This window comes from Orcinus orca, chromosome 21, assembly GCF_937001465.1.
Source record: "Orcinus orca chromosome 21, mOrcOrc1.1, whole genome shotgun sequence".
Taxonomy (NCBI): Eukaryota; Metazoa; Chordata; class Mammalia; order Artiodactyla; family Delphinidae; genus Orcinus; species Orcinus orca.
Genome location: NC_064579.1, coordinates 25,683,095 through 25,706,459, shown reverse-complemented (window position 1 = coordinate 25,706,459; position 23,365 = coordinate 25,683,095). Strand labels below are relative to the sequence as shown.

The 23,365-nt window shown below is 42.1% G+C and overlaps 1 protein-coding gene across 2 annotated transcripts in view; it reads left to right on the top strand.

Moving 5' to 3' along the window:
• CSMD1 (CUB and Sushi multiple domains 1) overlaps positions 1 to 23,365 on the top strand; it is a 1,746,885-nt gene that overhangs the window by 1,655,147 nt on the left and 68,373 nt on the right. For both annotated transcript variants that reach the window (XM_049704254.1, XM_049704253.1), the window contains exon 50: positions 8,745 to 8,930. In XM_049704254.1, coding sequence (XP_049560211.1) covers positions 8,745 to 8,930 — 186 coding nt within the window. The remainder of the gene's footprint in view (positions 1 to 8,744; positions 8,931 to 23,365) is intronic.

The following is a 23,365-nucleotide window of genomic DNA, read 5'->3' as shown; positions in this document are numbered from 1 at the left end:
TCAAGTGGCAGCATTTGCCAAGTCAGAGCCTCTCTTTGTCTTTAGTCATTTGTCTGCCCACGTACTGCGTCCCTTCCTTTCCAGAGCTCTTCTGTTTGCTTCAAATGATTAAGTGTTTTTTGGGTTTTTTTCCTTCCTTGGGCTACGATGTACTAAATATTTTCAAGAGGTTTAGAGCAGCTAAAGATGCTTCTCAACCAAATCCTGTTTTTCTTCATTTTCCATTTCAGAACTGCCTGTGTTTTTAAGTTGCCCATCTGTTTGAGTTAATGTCTGTACATACAAGCCATTACTTCCCTCTGTCTGCCCTCGTTTTCAGAAGTGTTCGCCTTTATCCCTCAAGACAAATGGGTGGATATTTCTTATGCTAGTAAATGCTCTTTCTAAAGTGTCTGACTTCACACCTGTCCCCATAAAACAAATAAAAACCGTGTGACCTGTTAAGTCCCACGGACCTGGAGGTGATTCCAGCCCTTTACCACCTCTCTTATTATGATTTTCTAACTCAGCCTTCAGCCCAGTATTAATGGTGTATTGGATGCTGGCTGAGCATCACGTGAGATGTTGCTTAGTGTTTGGGAAATCAGAGAAGACAAGGGAAATAAAACCCACAAAAAAAGGGTCCAGAAATATTATTAATTCTCAAATTCAACGTGGCCTTTATATTTTCAGATTTACACTTTGAAAATGTATTCTGACCTATTTATTTATCCATCTATTTATTTATTGCCGGTGGTTGGACATTGAAAATAAAAAAGATATGAATACACTGAAATAGAGCAGATGGCACCTTGGCGACAGTACAGGACAGTAGCTGAGATACCTGCTTTGGCATCAGATACCCTGAGAGATGCCCTCCGATTCAGCTGTTTACTAGTTATAAGAATTGGGGCAATTTGCAGGACATTCCTAATGCTCATTTTCCTTAGTTGTCGTATCAGTCAGGGTTCTCTAGAGAAGCAGCAACGGTAGGGTGTGCGCAGATGTGCACAAGGGGAGGCTTACTGTAGGAGCTGGTCCTCATGGTGACGGAGCAGAGAAGCCCAGGTCCCCTACTGCTGCTGACGGAGCAGAGAAGCCCAGTGACCTGCAGTCTGCAGGCTGGAGGCCCAGGCAGCCAGTGGTGTGATTCAGTCCAAGTAGCAGGGAATCCAGTGGGAGGGGCAGCAGGGAAAGTGCCGGGAGCCCTGACGTAAGAGTGGGACAAGCTGGGCGTCCCAGCTCAAGCAGAGGGAGGGAATTCCGCCTTCCTCTGCCTTCTGGTTGTACTGAGGCCTCAGGATTGGATGACGCCCACCCGAATGGGGGCGGGTGCTCTTCACTCCTCTGAGAAGCAAATGCTAATCTAGTCTGCATACATCCTCACAGACACACCCCAGGAATAATGTTTGACCAGCTCCTAGGCACCGTTTAGCCCAGTAAAGCTAACAAGTAATATTAACCATCATAGTAGTAATAAAAAATAATAATTTAATTTACTTATTGGGGTATTTTTGAGATTAAATGAGGTCATACAAGTAAAAGAACTTGTCACAATGGGAGGAATTGTGTATTTGACCAAGGAATGCTAGGTGTTCTACTGATAAAGGTGAGAATGTTGTTTGCAGGTGAGCGATTTCTCAGTGACTTCATCTGAGCCCACCTCCTCCTGGTGTGGATGCTTCTCTGACTCCGGTGCTCGGTGCTGCTTCTCCTGAGCCTGGAACCTGGTGTGGCTCTTTGAGGAGGCACTGGGGCACCAGGCACAGCCAGCATCGCCCTCCAAGTCCCCCCACTTTTGGCCCAGAACCACCTAATTTCTCTTGATGGTGGCATGAGGGATCTGAGGGATTCACTATCAAATGTTTCCTCTGTATTTGTGATGGAAGGGAAAACATTCCTTCATACTGTTTAGTTTTTAGTTGACCCTAATCTAGAGAGTTGAAGAATGCTTCCCTTTATATTAAATCTGAAGGAAAGTTATTTTTTTCATAGTGAAAGAGAGCTCGAGTCCTGATAACGTGCCCGATGTTTTGCTGTGTGGCTTGTACTGTACATTCTGCCACATTAGCCTGTAAGGAACGTTGATGTTTCTCCTTTTACAGATGAGGAATCAAAGCTCAGATAAGCCAGGTAAATTTCCAAGTCGTAAACAGACAAATAACAAACTCAGACTCTCCTAGGTCTGAATCCATGTTCTTTCAACTCTCAGCCTTGTTTCCTATAGCGTTTTAAGTTGAGATTGATTTGAAATCATGGCACAAGCTTTCATTCCACATCCACGTGTGCACAGTGGTAATGTTTCCACACCAGTGCTCAACTTTGGGTGATGGGTATGAAGCAAAGACGTGGACCAGGCTACGCAGGACGTTTAGATTTGCTTTGTGTCCTGAAAACATGCCTGGAAACCTAACAATGCTCAACATGGCCTCAAAAGTCTCCCTGGACTTGTTCCCTGAAATAAACGTTCATGGGGGCTTCCATGCTCTCCTTGGGATGATCACATTATGTTACATGATTCCAACACGCTGAAAATGGTGATGAAGTTTTGTTTAGAAGACAGTGGCCGAGATGACTTGTTCTTTGCGATGCAGACATTTTTGAGCCTAATTTTATCCCCTATTAAATATTGTTTTAAATGTGAACTTATTTATTCATTTTGTATATCATCTATATTATTACTAAAAAGAAACTGGTAGATTCTACAGAACAAGTTGATGGGATTAGATAACTCTTTGCTAATCAAACTCAAAATGCTTGTAAACCATCTTGCACTATTCATGCCTGAAGCAAGTGTAACTCATTAGCTGAGGGCGTGGTCTCTTCTGACCCATTAACAAAGATATGCAAGGCTCATTGATTAAATCCAACAGTGTTCCTGGCTTTTGTCCCCTGGGAGGTGCTTATTACAAGACACACTCTTGAGCCGTATTATATTCAAATGCCACTTTTACCGAGGTCCTCGTTAGGCCGATCATGAAAATGTCACCTTGGGTCTGCTGTTTAAAGATGGCGGCCTAATAATAACTCCGTTTTACTCATGGGATCTCAGATGGTTCAGAACTGGACCCCAATACAGGGTTAGACACCATTAACAGCCATGCAAACATTTATCTATGTTTTAAAATGTTTGTTAAACAAAATAATTCTATGTCGACTTTCAAAAGTCAAATAACGGCCTGCTGGGAGTCAGAGAACATGCTTGCTGCTCTACCGCGCTTAGATAATACCGCACAAATTCAGAAAACTTCTGAGAGGGAGCTAGATCTTCCTGTGTACTTTCACTTGCCATACTCATTTTGTGATTGTTTAGAAATCACGCTGTACAGCAATGTGGAGGGAAGGGAATGGAGTATAGGACAGACACGTCTGTCTTGTGTGTGCTGAGGGAGACATGAACATTTAGAGATAAGGCTGTAGAGATGACGTAGTTCAGCTTCTTCATCTTACACGTGAAAATGCTTAAGCCAAGATGATAACTGTTAAAATATTTGCGGAATTTAATGGACTTCAGAGCAGGAATTCGTGGCCACGAGAACCACTGGTGTCAGTGTTCACACGGACGACTCCAGGTTTGCATCTGCAGGGAGCCTTTCACTATAACACAGATGCCACCTCAGGTTTAATCTCTTACGGAATCTCTTTTATGCTTAAGAAAAGTGTGACTTGGCCAGTTATATACACATACATACAATATTAAGAATCAACCTTTTTATCATTTTCACCATATGAACAACTATATAGCTTATATTTTTATTACCTGCTGTAAAGTCATTTGGCTTTCACTAGAAGCAGGCCCATGATTTCTATATTGTCTGCCTCTGGCATTTTTCTCCTTAGATTATAACAAATTACTTGGCTCCAACATGATTATAAATACAAGAGCAAATGCAAGCCCTGATATATAGTAGAACCCAATTATAGATAGTAATCTAGACAGTCTAGAATATTCTCATAATTTTTGACTATATGTGCATATACATATATAAAGGCACACATATATACATATGTCTTAATCAGAAACTCTCATATGCTTGCAGTGTATACTTAAGACCCCTCAGCAATTCACAGGTCACCATTTGGGAAACTGGCTTTTTCCTTCCATGCACCTGAGGCAGAGTGTGAGAGAGGGTTGCCGTTTTTTCTTGCAGCTCAGATCCCCTTCTGCACCTCTCACCACATCCTCTTCTTTACCGTGCATTTCATCCGCTCTCCAGCTCCAGAGCTGATCAGTGGTCCTTCATACGTGGCAATGCTCCTGTCATATTTGAGGTTCGGCTCTGTCTTTTTGATTACCATCTGGGTACCTATTGGATTACCTCCTGGATGCCCCATTTCAGACCTTATTACCTAACATGGCTCTTACCTTAACCAGACCACAGGAAACCCTGCTTCAGGACACTCATTCTCTTCCCTGTTTTATACTGTTATGGGTGGCCTTCCTCTGGGTTTGCCCTAGCCCTGCAAGTGGGGTCCAGATAACAGAAAGATAGACCATTTTGAGGTAATGGGGATGCGAACTAGGATACTGGTAATGGGAAATGAGAAAAAAGAGAGTGTGAAGTAAACTTTTAAATATTCAGACAATGATTGTCAGTCAACCACATGAGAGCAGTAGGAGGAAAGAACCCTCCTACGTCCTGCTGAATCAAGGGATCTCGCTCGGGGTTCCCTGGTGGTGCAGTGGTTGAGAGTCCGCCTGCTGATGCAGGGGACACGGGTTCGTGCCCCAGTCCGGGAAGATCCCACATGCCGCGGAGCGACTGGGCCCGTGAGCCATGGACACTGAGCCTGCGCGTCCGGTGCCTGTGCTCCGCAGCGGGAGAGGCCACAACAGTGAGAGGCCGGCGTACCACAAAAAAAAAAAAAAAAAAAAAGGACCTCGCTCAACTTACCGAATTACTGGGAGAACGGTTTACTGAGGCAGTCTGTCAGGACAGCTGTGTGAGGGACAGCTACCAACCTAGGATATGCACAAATCTGGCTTGAGGCGTGGGCAGAGCCCAAGTGGAAATTCAGTAGGCAGCTGGTGATAACGTGGATGTCAAGATATGAGAATCACAAGTCTAAGGCCATAGTTCAAGCCCAGGAATCACTGAGCTTTTTGAAGGGGAAACAAAAAAAAAAAAGAAAAAAGAAAAGCAAAGCAAATGGTGAGATGTTGGAGCCTCTGAGGAGCAGCAGAAAGAAGGAGCCATTGTAAGTTTCGGAGAACAAGTATTTGAAAGAAGTAGGAAACAATAAGAGAAGTGTTTTAAACTTGCAGAGACAAGAAAAATTGCTCCTTTTAAGGCCTTAAATATGAAAAGAAAAAATCCCACATGGATTTTGCACTATTAAAGGAGGCTGCAACAATGGAAATTGGAGTGTCTCTTCCATTTATTTGAAACCAAAATGACAACTCTCTCATGAGATATGTGATAGAAATAAACCAGCTTCCTTCTGATTTACATTTTGCTCTCTTTTAACAAATGTATTAAAAGGAGTTGTTCCTTGCAATTCATATCTTTATTTACAAAAGAAATAAGTAAAAATTGTGTGTATAGATGCGTGCACATAAAGTTAATATTCTGTCGTTTACTGAGTGCCTACATGGTGTCAGTACAGTGCTAATGGTGTTGTACACATTACTTCATGCAGTCGTCACAGTTACCTTTGGGGTGAGTATTATTAGCCTGAGAGCAGTGAAACGAGTCATTAAGTAACTCAGGTCATGGAGCTGGCGAATGCCAGAGGCTAGAGCTGAGTCAGATGTCTGACTTTAAAACCTGTGCTCTCAAACAGAAGGTTAATTTCATGATATGAGGATGTGATCATTGGTCTGGGTTGTCAGACAATATAAAGCTATGTTAGTACAATAAAAAACAAAACAAGCAAAAACACAAGAAACTTTACTCCCTTCAGCTATGCCAAAAGTAAGAAAATTCTCCAGGTCTTGAAAGTTGTATACATTTAGCTAACTGACGTTTAAAAATTATCTGAGGAATATCTGCCATGTAATAGTTATCATGCGGAATTTCTGGATGAATGAATAGATGAATGAATACTGGATTTTAGCAGAAAACTGCCTTCATCCCATAAGCCTGAATTTATAAGTCTATGAGAATTGTTCCATCTATTCTTCATTGAATCAGAAGTGTAAGAATTCCATTTTTAATAGAGTGCCAACCTCTGTTTTGAGCTGTGCCACATAGCCTGATGTTAGGACACTCTAGGATCTAAAACCTACAGCTCGAGGCCAAAAAAGATTCCCAGTTGTTGATCAGACAACATGAAGTGGGACCTTCTTAAGTCCTGGGAATCAGGGTTCACTTGTGCAATAAGCTTCCAGATTTAACAGAAGTAGTTATAAAGCTGTTCTGTTTTGGCCTCCTGGGTCTGAATCCTTTCAAGGTAGGGTTTCCTGTGTGCTTGTAGAATGGATGTCATCTTTCCCATTTAACCTGCCAGAGAAATGTCATTTCATTCGGTGTTCTCCCCAGATGAGAATTGTAAGGAAGCAGGACGCTGGGCACGCTTCAGTGAGTGGCAGAGAAATTAAGGTTTGCGAGAATGAACAAATGATTATTAGAGCGAAATCTCAGAGAAAATGGTGAGGAGACAAGACATTGGCAGGCAATACTCTGAGATCTTGATCATAAAGGACATTTATTACATTCAGTAATTTGAGCTGAATATTTTGCAAAATACTTAGCAGCCTTCACACTGATACATTGCCTTGGCAAAGCAACGGCTTTGGAAAGCCAAAGGTTATAATTCAGTTATTTTCAATACTTTGTCCAAAATGATGTCCATATGTCTATGCTTTTTTGTTTTCCATTTGCAAATTTTTATTATGCTTCTCCCTCTCTCTCTCTCTCTCTCACACACACACACACACACACACACACACACACACACACACTATGTATATTTCAGGTGGTTGAAATAGCTGATCATAAATTTAAGCACAAGAGAAATTTTAGAGCTTGGCTTTTCCCAGAAGTTTGATTTTTATCAGCACTACATTTTCTTTTACTCCTCTGATAATTTCCCATTGCATTCATTGAAGATTTTGATAAAGAAAAAATAACAAAGACAACAACCAAAAAACTGACACTGAACCACAGGTGGCCTGGGCTCCTGTAGAGCAGAAGGTGGTCTCACTTGGGAATCAGGTCCGTTCTCCGGCCCTAGGTGTTACTTTTTCTTGTTGTTGTTGTTTTTCATAAATTTATTTACTTATCTATTTTTGGCTGCATTGGGTCTTCTTTGCTGCACTCGGGCTTTCTCTAGTTGCGGCGAGCGGGGGCTACTCTTCGTTGCAGTGCACCGGCTTCTCATTATGGTGGCTTCTCTTGTGGCGGAGCACAGGGTCTAGGTGTGCGGGCTCAGTAGTTGTGGCTCGTGGGCTCTAGAGCATAGGCTCAGTAGTTGTGGCTCACGGGCTCTAGAGCGCAGGCCCAGTAGTTGTGGCGCATGGGCTTAGTTGCTCCACGGCATGTGGGATCTTCCTGGACCAGGGCTTAAACCCATTTCCCCTGCATTGGCAGGCAGGTTCTTAACCACTGCACCACCAGGGAAGTCCCTGGCCCCAGGTTTTAAACAAGGTAGCTGTGCTAACCCAGGCAAGTCATTTTATCTTTCTCTTCCTTACCTGTAAATTGTATTTTTATGTAAACTCTTTCAACCAATCCTTCCAGCTTTATCATACTGTGTGTATATTCTCATTGTAATCTGTGGGAAAATCTTTAAATAATCTAAATTTAAAACCCATGATGACTTAAAACCCATAATATCTTAGGTTTTGATTGAGTAAAAGAAGATCCTTAATTTAGTGATTGCAGAGCTTCCCTTTGACAAGAGCACCTGAACTGGGTGTGTTGTTGGGAATTCCTTCTTATCCCCTTGCATTACTCTGTGTTCCTTACTGTAACTTATTTAACTTGAGAATTGTTTTTGTTTGTTTATCTCGTAGCAGATAAGTCTGGATCAGAGCTAGCAAATTTAAGAAGGAAGTGCTCATATTGACCTCTCCCTCCATCTTACTAGTTTTTAAAAATTTCTTTTTCATTCACACCCCTTTCTTGCCTGACCTTTTCACGTAAAAGCTAGCCTGTGTATCTCTGTAGGACTGAGCCTTCTGTTCTAAGATCTCCCCTTAATTCCTTAGTTCTGCAGACCTGTTTTCTGACAGATAGTTTATAACTAATACATTTTATGACAATGGATGCTTTGATGCTCTTAGCTAAGGTAATATTTGCCGTTTAACAGAATTTCCTGGTGCTTTAAGGAAAATGAGTCTTTGGCGAGTTGGTGGGCGGGAAGACTTAAGCTGGGGGAGGTTTTTGAGACCTGAGGTGGGCCGTTCTTTACTCTGATTCCTATGAAGTCTCGAAACCAAGGGATCAATATGGTGATACATTTGTGATGGTAGAGATATTATTCTATGCTTTCTTTCTAGTATTAAATAAAGTAGAATGCATCACACACTGTTCTCTTGACCACGGCCATATAATAAGGCGTGTCTATGTGATTAAACTGCATGAGAGCTATCAGACATACCTTCTGGAAAAATAAATTTAAAGATACTGTATTTTGACCCATTTTTTCCCATTCACTCTTAAGACCCTTACAACTTTGGAAATGTGCATACTTATGACACACGTGAGAAATGCAAATATCTAACAGTTTTTATACATCTTTGAGATGAAAAATAGAAAATGAAAAGAGGAAAATTTCATAATCTGTCAGAATAACCCTGTGCTTCCTTCATTTCTTTTCAGCTGTGTCCTGTGGAATCCCGGAGTCCCCAGGAAACGGCTCATTCACGGGGAATGAGTTCACGTTGGATAGTAAAGTGACCTATGAGTGTAATGAGGGCTTTAAGCTGGACGCCGGTCAACAGGCTACAGCTGTGTGTCAAGAAGATGGATTGTGGAGTAACAGGGGGAAGCCCCCAACGTGTAAAGGTAAGTGTTCTAATGCTCATGCCCGACTTTGCAGATCTAAAGAGGAACAGAATGTGCTGGTGAGAACTCTAGGCTCCAAAGTGCGAGGTCCTCTCGCACAGCGTGTGGGGGCTCGTCTCTGGCAGTGTGGTCATGTTAACGCCAGTTTATTCCATATCAGCCACTCTGACCATTTACCATAAGCTCTGCAGTCTTGAAGGTGAGTCTTATGGAATCATGTTGGTTCCATCAGCACCTAGACCATGAAATTTACACAGCAAATCCTGACTGTGCTGCCATTTTCACTTTGGAGGGATGCAGTCAAGAGGATATTGAGAAATGAAGCACTCTACACAAAACATTAAGACGTAATTCAACACGAGCTTCCTCTGCATCTCCCATCTCACTGTAAGTTCCGTGAGGTTCAAGGCAACGCCCAGTCTATTTTTTTATCACCCGTTCTGCATAACACACTGATGCTCAATAAATATATCACTGATTTGTAAAGTGGGGTAGGTTTTCTGGAATGCTATTTACAGTATGTAATAATATTCTTAAAAGGGTCAAAAGTTTGGGTTCATTCTCAGACTCGTCTTAAAAAATAATAATCAAGTCCATAACACAAAGCCAAAAAGAACAAAAGTTGACACACACACACACATGCACACGCACACATGTACATGCCCACACACACCAGTTATACCAAGAGTTTCATTGCTGCTCTACAAAACTGCCTCAAATTGGAAATAATCTAACTGCTTCGTTTCTAAAAATTGAAAACTACATAGTATTTCTACATATACAATATTTTTGCTCTTAAGATATTTGCAAAATAGATCTCATGGGCTTCTATTATAATATTAATATATTGACGTTTTTGTGTGTAGTGTTTTGGTCATGTTAAAATTATTTGAACATTTTAGGTATGAACATATAAATGTTTACAAAAAATAATCGACTTTCCTCCATACATTTTATTTTCCTTGCCGTCATTTTAACCTGTTTTTTTCTTTTTTGCAAATAATTATTGCATTCCTGAGAGTCAGTAAGGCACTGTTGAGACAATCCCTACCCCTCAACTCCTGGCAACCACTAATCTTTTTACTGTCTCTATAGTTTTGCCTTTTCCAGACTGTCATATAGTTAGAATCACACAGTAGCCTTTTCGGATTGGCTTCTTTCACTTAGTAATATGCATTTAAGGTTTTGTCATGTCTTTTCATGGCCTGTTAGCTCATTTCTTTTTAGCTGAGTAATATTCCATTGTCAGATGAACCACCGTTTGTATCCATTTACTTGCTGAGTGACATCTTGGTTGCTTCTAAGTTTTGGCAATTATGAATAAAGCTGCTATAAACATCCGTGTATAGGTTTTTGTGGACATGAGTTTTCAAATCCTTTAGGTAAATACCAAGGAGCATGGTTGCTGGATTATATGATAAGAGTGTGTTTAGTTTTGTGAGAAGCTGCCAAACTGACTTCCAAAGTGGCTGCACCATCCTGCATCCCCGCCAGCAGTGATGAGAGTTCCCGTTGCTCCGCACCCTCACCAGCATTTGCTGTTGTCAGTGCTCTGGGTTTTGGCCCTTCTAATAGGTGTGTAGTGGCGTCTCCTTGTTTTAGTTTGCATTTCCCTAGTGACATTTGATGTGGAGCATCTTTTCATATGCTTATTTGCCATCTGGAGGCTGGTCTCCAGAATTCCAAAGCAGGTGGTTTACAGCGGCCAATAAGTGGATTGGCGTCATAGAAATTCAACACAAGGGTTAACTACATGATAATTGTGAGAAAAAAGAAGCACAGCATAGCTTTTTAAGTCCTGATTTGAGGGTAGAGAAAGAGAGAAGCAGAGTTTCAGAGACAGGGAAGCAGACAACGTGTCTTGGATTCCACCAGTAAAGTGTGTGAGGGCTCTCCTCTGGGCACAGGGCAACCAGGGAGTTGCTCTTAGGGGGAGGCCTGCACACGCCCTAACTCATCCCTGCTCTGCCAGGACATCCGCCTGCTCATCTGCACAGGGCCTTAGACAGATGGCCTGATGTAAACACTGTGGGGAGAGGTGACAGACACAGAGGAAGTAACGAGTGTGCCTGGACTGGGGTCAGTTTTTTTTTTTTTTTTTAGCCGTACGCGGGCCCCTCACTGTTGTGGCCTCTCCCGTTGCGGAGCACAGGCTCCTGACGCGCAGGCTCAGCGGCCATGGCTCACGGGCCCAGCCGCTCCGCGGCATGTGGGATCTTCCCAGACCGGGGCATGAACCCGTGTCCCCTGCATCGGCAGGTGGACTCTCAACCACTGCGCCACCAGGGAAGCCCCGGGTCAGTCTTTATGGAGGAGACGGCGCTGCCACAGAGACTGAGCTTGTTCTGGTGGGATGATAGCGATAATCAGAACCACCTTTCTGAACGGTAACTCTAAACATTTGTCTGTGTTACATCATTCAATGATAACAGTAGTCCTCTGGAGAAGGTATTGTTTTCTTCATCTTACTGACTTAATACAAAGTAAGTAACTGAGATATACAAAATTCACAATTTGCAACCAAATACATTTGATTGGTCATGTCATAAAAGCGTCTGGAGAAGTGTTTGGTTATAGTCGAAGGGCCCTGTTGGAGGTCCCCTGCTGCCACTGGTGAAGCTGTGCGGTGATCGTTTGGCTCGGTACTGATGCTTTGGGCGTCACGAAAGCACAGTGGTTGTGACGTTGCCAGGACCTGCCTAGGGATGCGCTGCGCTGTGGTGAGCCAAGGCTGTGCATTCCACTGGCCACAAAGAGGTAGTTTCAGGATTAAATAGATCTCATGGTAAGTGGGGTTAGTGTAAGGAGAGAATATACGAGAGTCCCCACAGTCCTGAGAGACGCCCAGAGATTGCGGCAAAAGAGAACACAGAAGAGAGAACAGGAGCAGAAGCCAGGCCGTGCGTCTGAGGATGCTCTGGGCTACCCACATGCAGGGGGGGATGGAGCTCAGGACAGCAGTCTGGACACTCCCTCAGCCCCTCCTCACTGCCTCTCCTCCTCCCGTCCCACATTCATTACATCGAGTCCCATCACCTCCACCCAGGAAGCACATCTGCCCACTCAGGTCACTTCCGTGCACGCCAAGTCACCTCCACCCACACCCATGAAATGACCCCCACAATCTCCTCTCACAGCAGCCGACTCATCTTTAAGCATATGAAAATCACAACATGACACTTCGCTGCCTAAATCCTCCCAAGAGTTCTCATGGTGATTAAGATAAAATTCGCAAACTCTTTATTTTGAACTCACTTCTCCAAAAGGCAGATATTATGGAGAACCTGGGAACGTGACCCACCTGGTGGATGAGTCTGATGACTATTAGACGTTTAGGTGCTCACACCACATGGATGGTAGCTCATGTAAGACTAGTCTTGGACCCCTATATCTTCCAGGCTGGATTCCCAAAGCCTTACACAAATTAACCCATTTAATCCTTATGAGGAATGCAGTTTTGGTATCACGTCACTTAGATGCAAACCAGGAGGAGATGGGTTAAGGTGGCCAGACTCACAGACAGAGTCGCCAAGTCAGGATTTGGTTCCAGGAAACCTGAGCAGAGAGCCCTGTTCCTGATCTCTGTGCTGTTCTGCCTCTTGGAATTGATTTCTCTCATGATTTGTAAGTCTTATATGTTATAAAACCGAGACCAGAGACAGAAAAAAAAGGTGCGTCTTTAATCTAGCATGTAATTCATTCCAAAAAGTATTCAGTAGCTGATGGTCGGGGAGGGAGTCGCCTTTTGTTTGAGGATCGTAGCAGAACCAAATGATTTCAAAGACAACGTATATTTATGTCTAAAATTTTCTGGAAAAATCAGGAATGAGAGGCCTTTGGCAGTTCAAAGGCAAATATTACATCAATTAAGAGAACTACTTCATGTTTAAATAAAGCATAATATTATAGCACGTAAGGTGGCTTAATTTATACATATATTTGATTTTTTTCTGTTTTAAATGCACATCTAGATGTACAACAGCTTTAAAGTTATAGTGAAAAAAATTAAATAACACGATTGCTTTTTACATACAAATGAGGTTCCCAGGCTGAGAAACATATAGTATGTTCAGTTAAATGATTGTTAAATGGGAAAAATCAATTTGCATTTTAAAACCTTTTTTGATACTGGCTGCTACCTGTTCAGTAGGGCGGGAAAATATAACATTTATAATAAAATGGGAAATCGACCTTAAATTTTCTGAGTATCATCTCAAACTTTCAAATATTTTCCCCATTGTTTATTAGACTTTATAAAAGGAAGAAATGGACAGTTCATTAAACTTCCCTGGTGTCCAAAGCCTGGAAAAATCCATTTAATTTTTTGAGGGGGAGTTGTTTTTTTCACTTAATTTAAATTAAAGAAATTAAGCCGAGTAAGCATAAAACTTTACCTCTGAGTCAAAAAATTTGGTTACTATTAACTTCTGAGATGTATATTTCCGAAAGGCCAATTCCTATGTTGGTATGACAGTTTCATAAGTTTCTTTACCAACTGAATAATATGTAGATCAGTACACTGAATCTCAAGAGATAAGAAGCACTTCAGCTTTGATAAGTAGTAAATGTAAATGGTAAATAAACTTAGCTCATTTCACCCTCGGGTTTACTAAAATGAAGGTTGTAATAAATAACTGTTTCAGTTTGAATACGGTCCACAGTCGTACAAATCTCCAAGGCAGATGTGTGAGCCTCGTTTCTTTTCATTTTAATTATTTACTGAGACTGGATTTGGATCATTGAAGATATGAGCCATAATAGAGCCGTAATAAAGCAAGGGAGAGTTATTGGTACAAATGTCCCATGTCTACTAGTTGGACAAATGATGAGTGGATATGTATCACGTCCTCTGCATTCAGGAGAAAACAAAACCATTAAGATCACCTTCCAACAACAAACAAAATCAAACTGAAATCCCAATATGTAGAGGCCTTTTTCTTTTTCAGTTAAAGCTATTAGAGAAGCAAGTTTGTCGTTAATAATTTATTAAGGACCTACTATGCCCTGGGCTCCATGAATACTTTTAAGTGATTAACTGCAATGTGTATACATTTCAGGAAAGAAGGAGCAAGTTAAAATAATATGAAATAGCTTTATATAACCTGTAAATAGCCCAATCATAGAACATCTGAGATTACACATAAATTATCTCTTTACACATATGTATGTCTGTACTCATCTACATGTAATATATTTATACATATAATCATATATAATACACATGTGCATACATACATAAGTAAATTATACACATACATATTTTTATATGTGCTTGCATATATGTGTGTTTGTATTATAATATTATAAAAATGTTGGGGATATATATTTATCCCCTTAGTCCCTCAAAAAATGGCCTTACAGTACTTATGTTTCTTTATTAACTATTTCTATTTTCATGGTATAGTTCAGGTTATTCTTTGCATTTAACACCTGGACCAGAGTCATTTAATCATAAATCATATTGTTAAACCACAGTGTTATGAGACCAATTATGCACCAGCATTGTTGAGTTTCTCTCTGTGCCAGGCACTGTGCAGAGCGTTTCACATGGGTTCCATCTTTGAGTCCCTGTAACAAACTCGAAGCACTGTTACTATTGCCATCCCGTAGGTAGGAGCTACTGACCAGAGGCGTGAGTGACCACCCAGGGCTGCAGGGAGGCCCATGCCAGAGTCAGGCCCTCTGCTGCCGGCCCCGTGGCGCTTGACCACTGTGTCCTGCACGTGCAGCTGCTGTTAAGGGTCCTTCTTGCCTATACTGTGCATTGACAAGAGATTTCAGTTAAGATGTTAGCAAAGCTGATGAAGGAAGGCCAGGCCACCCCGATCTAAATGCATAGTCATCGTGCAAACTACAAATGCATTTCTGAAAGTATATATTAAAGCTCAAAAATAAGTGTGAGATGTGAGACACTTACCTCTGTCTTCCAAGGCGGCGATCAGCTCTGAAAATACAGCCTAGACCAAAGGGTGGTTTAATTCCTCAGCCGGCAAGACGGGCGGGTGACCCAGGGGGAAGTGCCCCTCCGCGCCATCCAACCCTGTCCGCAGCCTGCTGAGATCTGCCCCTGTGCCGGGGGAACGGAGCACCTCAGGGTCAGGTGTTCATGGATTCCGGGTGCCGCACGACCCCCACGAAGCGGTGAGTGGCTTGGTGAGCGCCGGCCGGGTCCACCTCCTGGCCGTCCGAGGCATCACTTTGCAGGGCGGGCTTGTGCTGCTCCCGCTTTCTGGGAACATCAGATGGTGACAAACCTCACTGTCGTATGTCCTATGGGGACAAAGTGTTTTAAGGCTGTAGATCACAATTGTGCAAACTTTTGACGTCTTTGGGGATTGTAGTGCTTTGGGGGAGTTAAGCTATTTAAAGGACCCAGAGTCTGTCATTTCAGATGTGTTTTTGGTTCATTATTTTCAGGGCCCACTATATAATCTTCCCATCTCTTTTATTTTATTTCACTTCCAAAGATTGAACACAAGTTCGTCCAGCTTTCTGTATTTTAGTTAGAATTGTGAACTGAGGGCTCCCCTTGGCTCCCCGATAAATATGAGAAAGTAAAGTTTGAACAGAACACTCGAAGAACGGTAGATACAGGGTTTGTGGTACTGAGGTTCTCTGTGGGCGCTAAGCACAGGACTGCATGAGTTATCCCTCTCCACGTTTCATCTCTAACAAACAGAAGCTGCTCAAGCGTGGGCGTAACTTCGGGTCATGCGTGGAACTTTATAAAGATTTGTGACTGAAAGGATGAATGAGTGAGTGAGACTCTCTGTGACGCGGTCTGACGTGATTTAACTTTCTCTCCCTCTTTTCCTTGTTTATTCTTCTTGCCAAGCACCTGACAGCCGCTCAGTGCAGGGCCATGGCCTCTGGGGACAAGAGCTGCCCCTCCTCTTTAAGGCCCCTTGGAAGACCATTTATTATTAGTTTGAATGAAGACGTAATGAACTAAAGCTACTTGCAGTGAAGTTAGTTCCGAAAACGCCCCCAAGTCAGAAAGGCAAGATCGCTGTGGGATTCCCTCTCTCATTCTCTTTCTGCAGACACACAGACACTCGGATTGGAAGTACTGTTTCCATCCTTTCCAGGGCTTGGTTTAGACTCATTTTGTGTAATTATAAAATCAGCCGTATTATGTAATTTTAGAAATAGATTTCTTATGGAACCTAGATTATAGAATTTGCAAAAAAATTCTGAACAGTATTTGCCACTTAGTATCACTAAGTGGATGAGGTTACTTCAATATGGGTCTTGTTGAAATGAGGTTTCACCGCTGGTGTTTAGGCTTCGTTCGCTATTTCAGTGTCCCGTGATCTGACTCTGATAGTGTATATTTATTGTCTGACCCCAGAAGCAAAATGACAAGGAGCCCAGGGCAGAAAAATATGTCCGATCTCATAAGGGCTTGGAAACTTCACAAGTGGAAAAGGTAGTCATCACAAGAATAAGCAGAAGTCTGGCAATCCCAGGATGATAAGATAAGTGTTATGAGAGTCTAGGTTCAGTCAAGAGTCTTGGAGGAGAAGGAACCAGGAGTTCTAAAGTCTCCTGACTTTTTAAGCCTGTGCCTCTGAAATGCTGATGTCTCTCAGGTGAGCCTGTAAGTTACACCCTAGAAGTTTACTTCAAAACTCTATCCGTCTTCCTACTCTTATTCTAAATAACTCATAGCTAATCATGCTAATCATTTGGCTAAGCTCTGAGGTAAAAACATTCATTTAAAAAGAATGTTTACCTTTAAGAATTCCAGGATCTCAACCCAGCCCTTGTGGAAGCATTTCCTCACAGGGAATGCTTGTTGAAGTTAGACGGCATGGAATGCATTGAAGTCAGCACGGTGCCCTGGGTTTCCCCGCTTTATGCTCCTTATTTACCGAAGCCAAAGCAGCTTGTTCTTCCGCTTCCCATGCACCAGAACTAAGACTAGCTGTGCCCTTCCCCAGCCAGTGATGCAGACATTAATGGCACACTGAAAGCTGCACTAGGTTGTGAATGCAAGTAGCTCTGAGGCTGGCTGAATCATTTTACTCCAATGGCGTCGGATCATAATTTTATCAATCTAATTAAATGTGCTTGAACTAAACTTGGTAATAAAAAGCACTTACCCACATTGAGTGTGATGGGGGAATAGCTGCATTACAAAGAAAAGACAGTTGCATCCCTGCATCTTGGGGCTGATTAGAATATCACAGAGATTTATGAGCAGTATCTGTAATTTATGAGAGGGAGGCCAAAGGGCTTTATTTATGGTGGCAATGCTGTCATTGTCTGAATATCTTATACAAAACAACCGTTAGCCTGTCTGGTTCGCTACTGACAGGATGACTAATAAATCAGGATCACTCACGGTAAAATGAAAAGCCAACCTCTCTCAAGTAAAATGTGAAATACTTTGTGTTGTCTTTGAAACATTCACAAGATAGAGAAACTGCATCCTTTCTGCACAGAAACTTTATTGTCTGTTAAATCCCCTGTTAAACTTTATTGTCAGTAGGTCTGATCTGCGGAGGAGTATTTAGGGATTTTTAATACAAAACTGCGTCGTCACCCAAGTCAGCCCTTAGTTCTGTTAACCATGCGACTTGGGAATGGTCGTCCGCACATCTTCTCTTGAATTTTTTGAAATAGAAGAAAATTATTCCATTAGAGTTGTGTTTTTTTTAAGGTGATAGAAGATAATCTATATTTCTGTTTTAAAAAGTTAGGAATATGAGGTAAACTGGCAGACGGAGCAGTCTGTCGACTCAGCTAAACCTGCCTGTTATGGAGAACATTTAATTTCACTACACTGGACCCTGCGATTGATTCACTTACAACTGTCACAAGTACTGGTTTATAACATTTATGTAAGCAAAACGCTTTCTTTTGCTACATTTTCCAGATGGACCGGTATTTTAAAACATTCTTTAAAAATTGTCATTACTTATATATTGGTGTGCCCAGAGTTCTCACTGATTTCACTGGTGCCAGTTGTTTTAGTCATGTACAGAATAAGTGCGGTTGTCAAGCTGTGGAGGAAATGGCAGCCTCAGAGATGCACAGGTCGGGGTTCTAACCGTGGGGGGGGGCCCAGCTTACTGGCTGCTCCATGAAATACAAGTGACAGGACCGCCCATGCCCTCTCTCTGCGTATTGTTGTGAGGGTCACTCAGTGTAAAATTATATATACATTTATATAGACAATGTGAAAAGGGTGTTTTTAAAATTTATTTATTTATTTTTATAAATTTATTTATTTTTGTCTGCATTGGATCTTGGTTGCTGTGTGCGGGCTTTCTCTAGTTGTGGCGAGCGGGGGCTACTCTTCGTTGCGGTGCGCGGGCTTCTCATTGCGGTGGCTTCTCGTTGTGGAGCACATGGCCTCTAGGCACGCAGGCTTCAGTAGTTGTGGCTTGTGGGCTCAGTAGTTGTGGCTCGTGGGCTATAGAGCACAGGCTCAGTAGTTGCGGCGCACGGGCTTAGTTGCTCCGTGGCATATGGCATCTTCCCGGACCAGGGATCGAACCCATGTCCCCTGCATTGGCAGGTGGATTCTAAACCCCTGCGCCACCAGGGAAGTCCCAGGGTGTTTATTTTTGAAAACACTAAACAAATACAAGCCGGTGGAAGCAGCAGTACTAGTAGCCACCCGTGACTTCAGGCAACTGGGCAGGTGCACAGGGAAAACCCCTTGTATTTATACAATAATATGGATATATACATACATAATTTGTATATGTGTATATGTATGTGTGTTTATATATGTGTGTGTATGTACATAGGTGTGTGATGTGTGTGTGTACATATATTTTTGTGTCACAAAGCAGCAGATTCTTTCACTGGCACTTAGTTTAACTGTTTCAAGTTTTGTTCTGAAAAAATTTTTTTTCAATTCACTTTTTTCCAGCCTATTTTTTAAAATTTATTTTTTTATTTTTAAAATGTATTATTCTCTCTTGAAATACAATGCTCTCTGTGGTCATCAGGCCATCACTTGATTGGTTTTGCTCTGGCTATTAATAATGTGTAGAAAACCTGGAAACTACAGAGAAGAGTAAAAGAAGAAGAAGGCATCTGTACTCTCACTGGACACAGACACCCCATCGACCCTCCTCACATGCATCCCTCTTGGTTTTTTTCACCACTGAGGTCTGAAGCCCACGTTCCAGGGAATCCCGGGATTGTGTCCTTGTGTGTGTGTGTGTGGGGGGGGGTCCTGGTGCATGTACCATGCTTTCTCCCGCTCACATACATGCACAGCAGAAGCCACAGTCCTCTGGGCTCATACGGGGCTTCTCCCTCAGAGCATCCTTTCAGAGAAAGCCTTCACTGTGAGCATGTTGAGTCTCTCATTGATCCAATCGAGAACGATTTGCTGTAACATAGGACTTAAGATTGAGTATGTGTCATACTCGGGGAAGGAAGGGTGCTCCCCCAAAAGAGAGCTGGGTGCGGGAAGCAGGGGGCAGCCGGCAGTGCACCTGGTGGAACAGGTGTGGTGGGGAGAGTCACAGCAGTTGTGTCTTGGCAGGTGGCAGAGGCTGGACTCTCCAGAGCCTTGTCTGCAGTGACCTCAAACCGAGGAAGCGTAACCCTAAGGTATGCAAGTTGTTTCCAGGATCTGTCAGAGGGGAAGGTGAAAGGAGACCTATTTCCAAACCCGAAACCTCCATATTCACTCTTCCTTCAGATCCAGCTGCCAGAGCAGACTCTCCAGCACAGGGCGTGCCTCCTCTCAATCCTTCTCAAACTTCTTCACAGAGAGAGGCCTGACTCACAAACAACGCATTTCCACAGCACACCTGATACCCTGGTTTTATTATACAGGCACAGGCTTTAAAATGGGGTGGTGTTGGTCCAAGGGAAGACAGACCAATGGCAGAGAACACAGAGCCCAGGACCATATTGGTTGATATTTCGACAAAGGTGACGCTGCAGCCCAATGAGGGAAAAGACAGAGATCTTTTCAGTAAATGGCTCAACTGGATATTCATATGGGAAAGTGAATCTGGATCCCCGCCCCACAGCATAGACAAAATCAGGGCAAGATGATTATAGGCTAAAGGTGAAAGGTGGGACATAAAGCTTCTATGAAAATACAGCTTCCCCTTTTCCACCAGCCCACCTGCATGAGCCTGGGTCAGGTAAAGACTTTGCAAGCTCACAAAATAACCTGATAACAAAGGAAAAAGTAGATGTATTGGACTGCATTAAGTTTCAGTACTGTTATTCTTCAAAACATATGTGTGAGAGCCTGATAAAGGCAAACTTAAAAAGGGTAAAGATATTTGAAGAATGTGTATCAAACAAAGATTGTGTAAAGAGTTCCCATGAGAAAAATGCAGAATATCAAATAGATGCCACTACATCCCACATCAGAATGTATAACTTTATAGAATAAAAGGACAGGAGACCTGGCGTCAACAGAAATGTTAAGTCACTGGAACTCTAATACATTGCTGGTAAAGGTGGTAAGTTGACACATTCTCTTTGGGAAAACGTTTGGTAGCGTGTCCTAAAGCTGAAAATATCTTATGAGCCAGTAGTCCCTCCCTAGAAATATACCTACAGGTTTGCGTAAGGATATTCACCTAAGGACATGCTCAAAGCTGCAGTTTGTAAAAGCCAAAAATGTGAGACAACCCCAATGGCCATCAGTAAGGAATGGATACATTGATCGTATATATTTATACAATGGAGCACATGTAGAGATACAAATAAGCACTCTAGCTCCATGGCTTAACATGGGTTAATTTCAAAAGTATAATACTGACATCAGAAGTAAAAGAGCACGTGGCTCCACTCACATGGGGTCAAAACAGGTCCCACCATCTACAGTGTGTGGATGGTCACTAATGTCATTAGAAGTTGGTCCACCATCTACAGTGTGTAGATGGTCACTAATGTCATTAGAAGTTGGTCCACCATCTACAGTGTGTAGATGGTCACTAATGTCATTAGAAGTTGGTCCACCATCTATAGTGTGTAGATGGTCACTAATGTCATTAGAAGTTGGTCCACCATCTACAGTGTGTAGATGGTCACTAATGTCATTAGAAGTTGGTCCACCATCTACAGTGTGTAGATGGTCACTAATGTCATTAGAAGTTGGTTCACATTCTTTCTCCCCCTGAGTGAAGTGTGCATGCTGGGGAGGGGGGGGTGTGCCTGGTGGCGAGAGTCTGTGTGCAGTTCTAGTTCTCGATGTGGTTGCTGGTCAGGTGATGGTGTGTTTATTACATAAAAGTGTACTTAACTGTATAATAGCAATTTGTGCACTTTCTATTTACATGTTTCAATACAAATTTACCTGAATATCTAAAAAAAAGGAAGAAACCAACAACATCAACAAAACCAGAAAACAAAATAAATAACACAAAACCCTCCAGAGCACCAAATTTGAGGAAAGAGTCCCAAGCGCTGGTGCAGGTATAGACAAAGCCAGTGGCTTTCTGTTTACAGGTCTAGTGGATTCTAACTCCTCGTTTCCAGTACAATTTAAACAGTTTCTATCAAACGATTTTTGATAGTGGTGATATTTGGTGTATAACTAAGTATGAGTGAGAGATATCGCTGTAACAAAACAATTTCCCTTACCATTTCCTTGTTAAACTTTCTTAACATAAATCAAATACCTGTAATAAAAATCTATAAAAAGTAAAAATTAGTAATAAAATCAATACCAAACCTAGTGTCTTTCTAATAATCAGTAATGCATGAACAGTAAAAAAGCCTTATCTATGTCATTCATTAACTGGTGTATTCCCAAAAAAATGCTACTTTTTGTGCTTAAAATAGATGAAAAATTATTGTATTGTTAATCAATCATACATTGATAATAAAATGACAGTACAATTTGCTATTGATAAATATAATAGGATTATTCATAAAGGAGTTTAAACATAAAACATATTAGAATAAGTTTCTGTGGGAATTCTAGAATGGACAGTTCAAGGAGAACACAGAATAGAACCAATTTTAGCAGTAGTCATGTATTTCTATTGAATCAATATTCAGAAGTATAATATCAAATAATATCAAATGTGGTATTATTCTCTTGGATCTGAGTAAAAGTGATGTTTTTCTTTAAGGTATAAATATTTACCGTACTTTGCATATCATACCGTCAATTTATCTGAGCTTCTGAGGGAAAGTTTTGGGTTTTTAATGAAGAAGTGGAAGGAGATTAATATCTTTATGAAATTCCTTTAAGGACATGCAGGTGGAGTTAAGAGCTCGACTTGCAGGTGGGGGGAGGCAGCGGCTGGAGGAGTTGGGGGGTGAGGGAGCACAGTGACTCGGGGTTGGGGGGTGAGCACATGAGAACAGTTTTCAGGTTCTGACTTGGGGGGCTGGGCTGTCCCCCAGAATGCAGTCAGGAGATCATGTAGGCATGTGGGGCGTGCAGAATGTTCTGGGTCTCTTCCCCCTACACAAAGCCCCTAGAGCTGGTACAAGGAAGACTATGGCTTCCTTGTTCCCGGGGCCAAGCAACAAAGCGCATTCTCTGTGGCAGCTTGACCGGCAGGACGCAGCAGGGCTGATCCTTTTATGGGGACTGTTTGCCTTGTTCTTTTATGAGTGCAGACCTGCATGTAGTAAAACTCACCAAGTGGGGATCTACTGACCACAGTTTGGAGGGATTGGTCTTCTCCTGTCATCTTGGTTCACATAACTTGCATTTTACCACCCAAATAAACATCATAGGTCATTCAAACTCAGACATTTCTGTATGGTCTCCCCCTTGGGGCATCTTTGAAAATATCAAATAAAATCACATCTGCAGAAATTTCTGGAAAGCTCCACCCTTCCCCTCTCTTCCTTTAGTAGGCCAAGGTAGACTTTAGATAAATATTTATTCCAGTTCTCATTTTTCTTTTTACTCTCAATTTCTACCCATATGCTTTTATTGCCTCAGTTTCTTTGTGTTTTTTGTTGCTGTTGCTGTTGTGTTTTGTTTTTGCTGTCATAGCACTTTTTTTGGGGGGCATGTTTCTTTTCAAAGCACACACACAGACTAGAATGTCACCAGCACCTACTTTGTCAGACATTATTCTCAAAAAAAAACTGTAAAAAGACATAATGTTTACAATAAAAGAACTTAGAGCCTAGCAGGGAGACAGAGATGCAAGCAAACAATTAAACCAGAATCAGATAATTAAAAGGAAACCAAATTCTATTTTCATAAAGAAAGAGGTGAGGACACGGGGAGGGGGCAGGGTAAGCTGGGACGAAGTGAGAGAGTGGCATGGACGTATATACACTACCAAATGTAAAATAGCTAGCTAGTGGGAAGCAGCCGCATAGCACAGGGAGATCAGCTCGGTGCTTTGTGACCACCTAGAGGGGTGGGAGAGGGAGGGTGGGAGGGAGACGCAAGAGGAAGGAGATACGGGAATGTATGTATATGTATAGCCGATTCACTTTGTTGTACAGCAGAAACTAACACACCATTG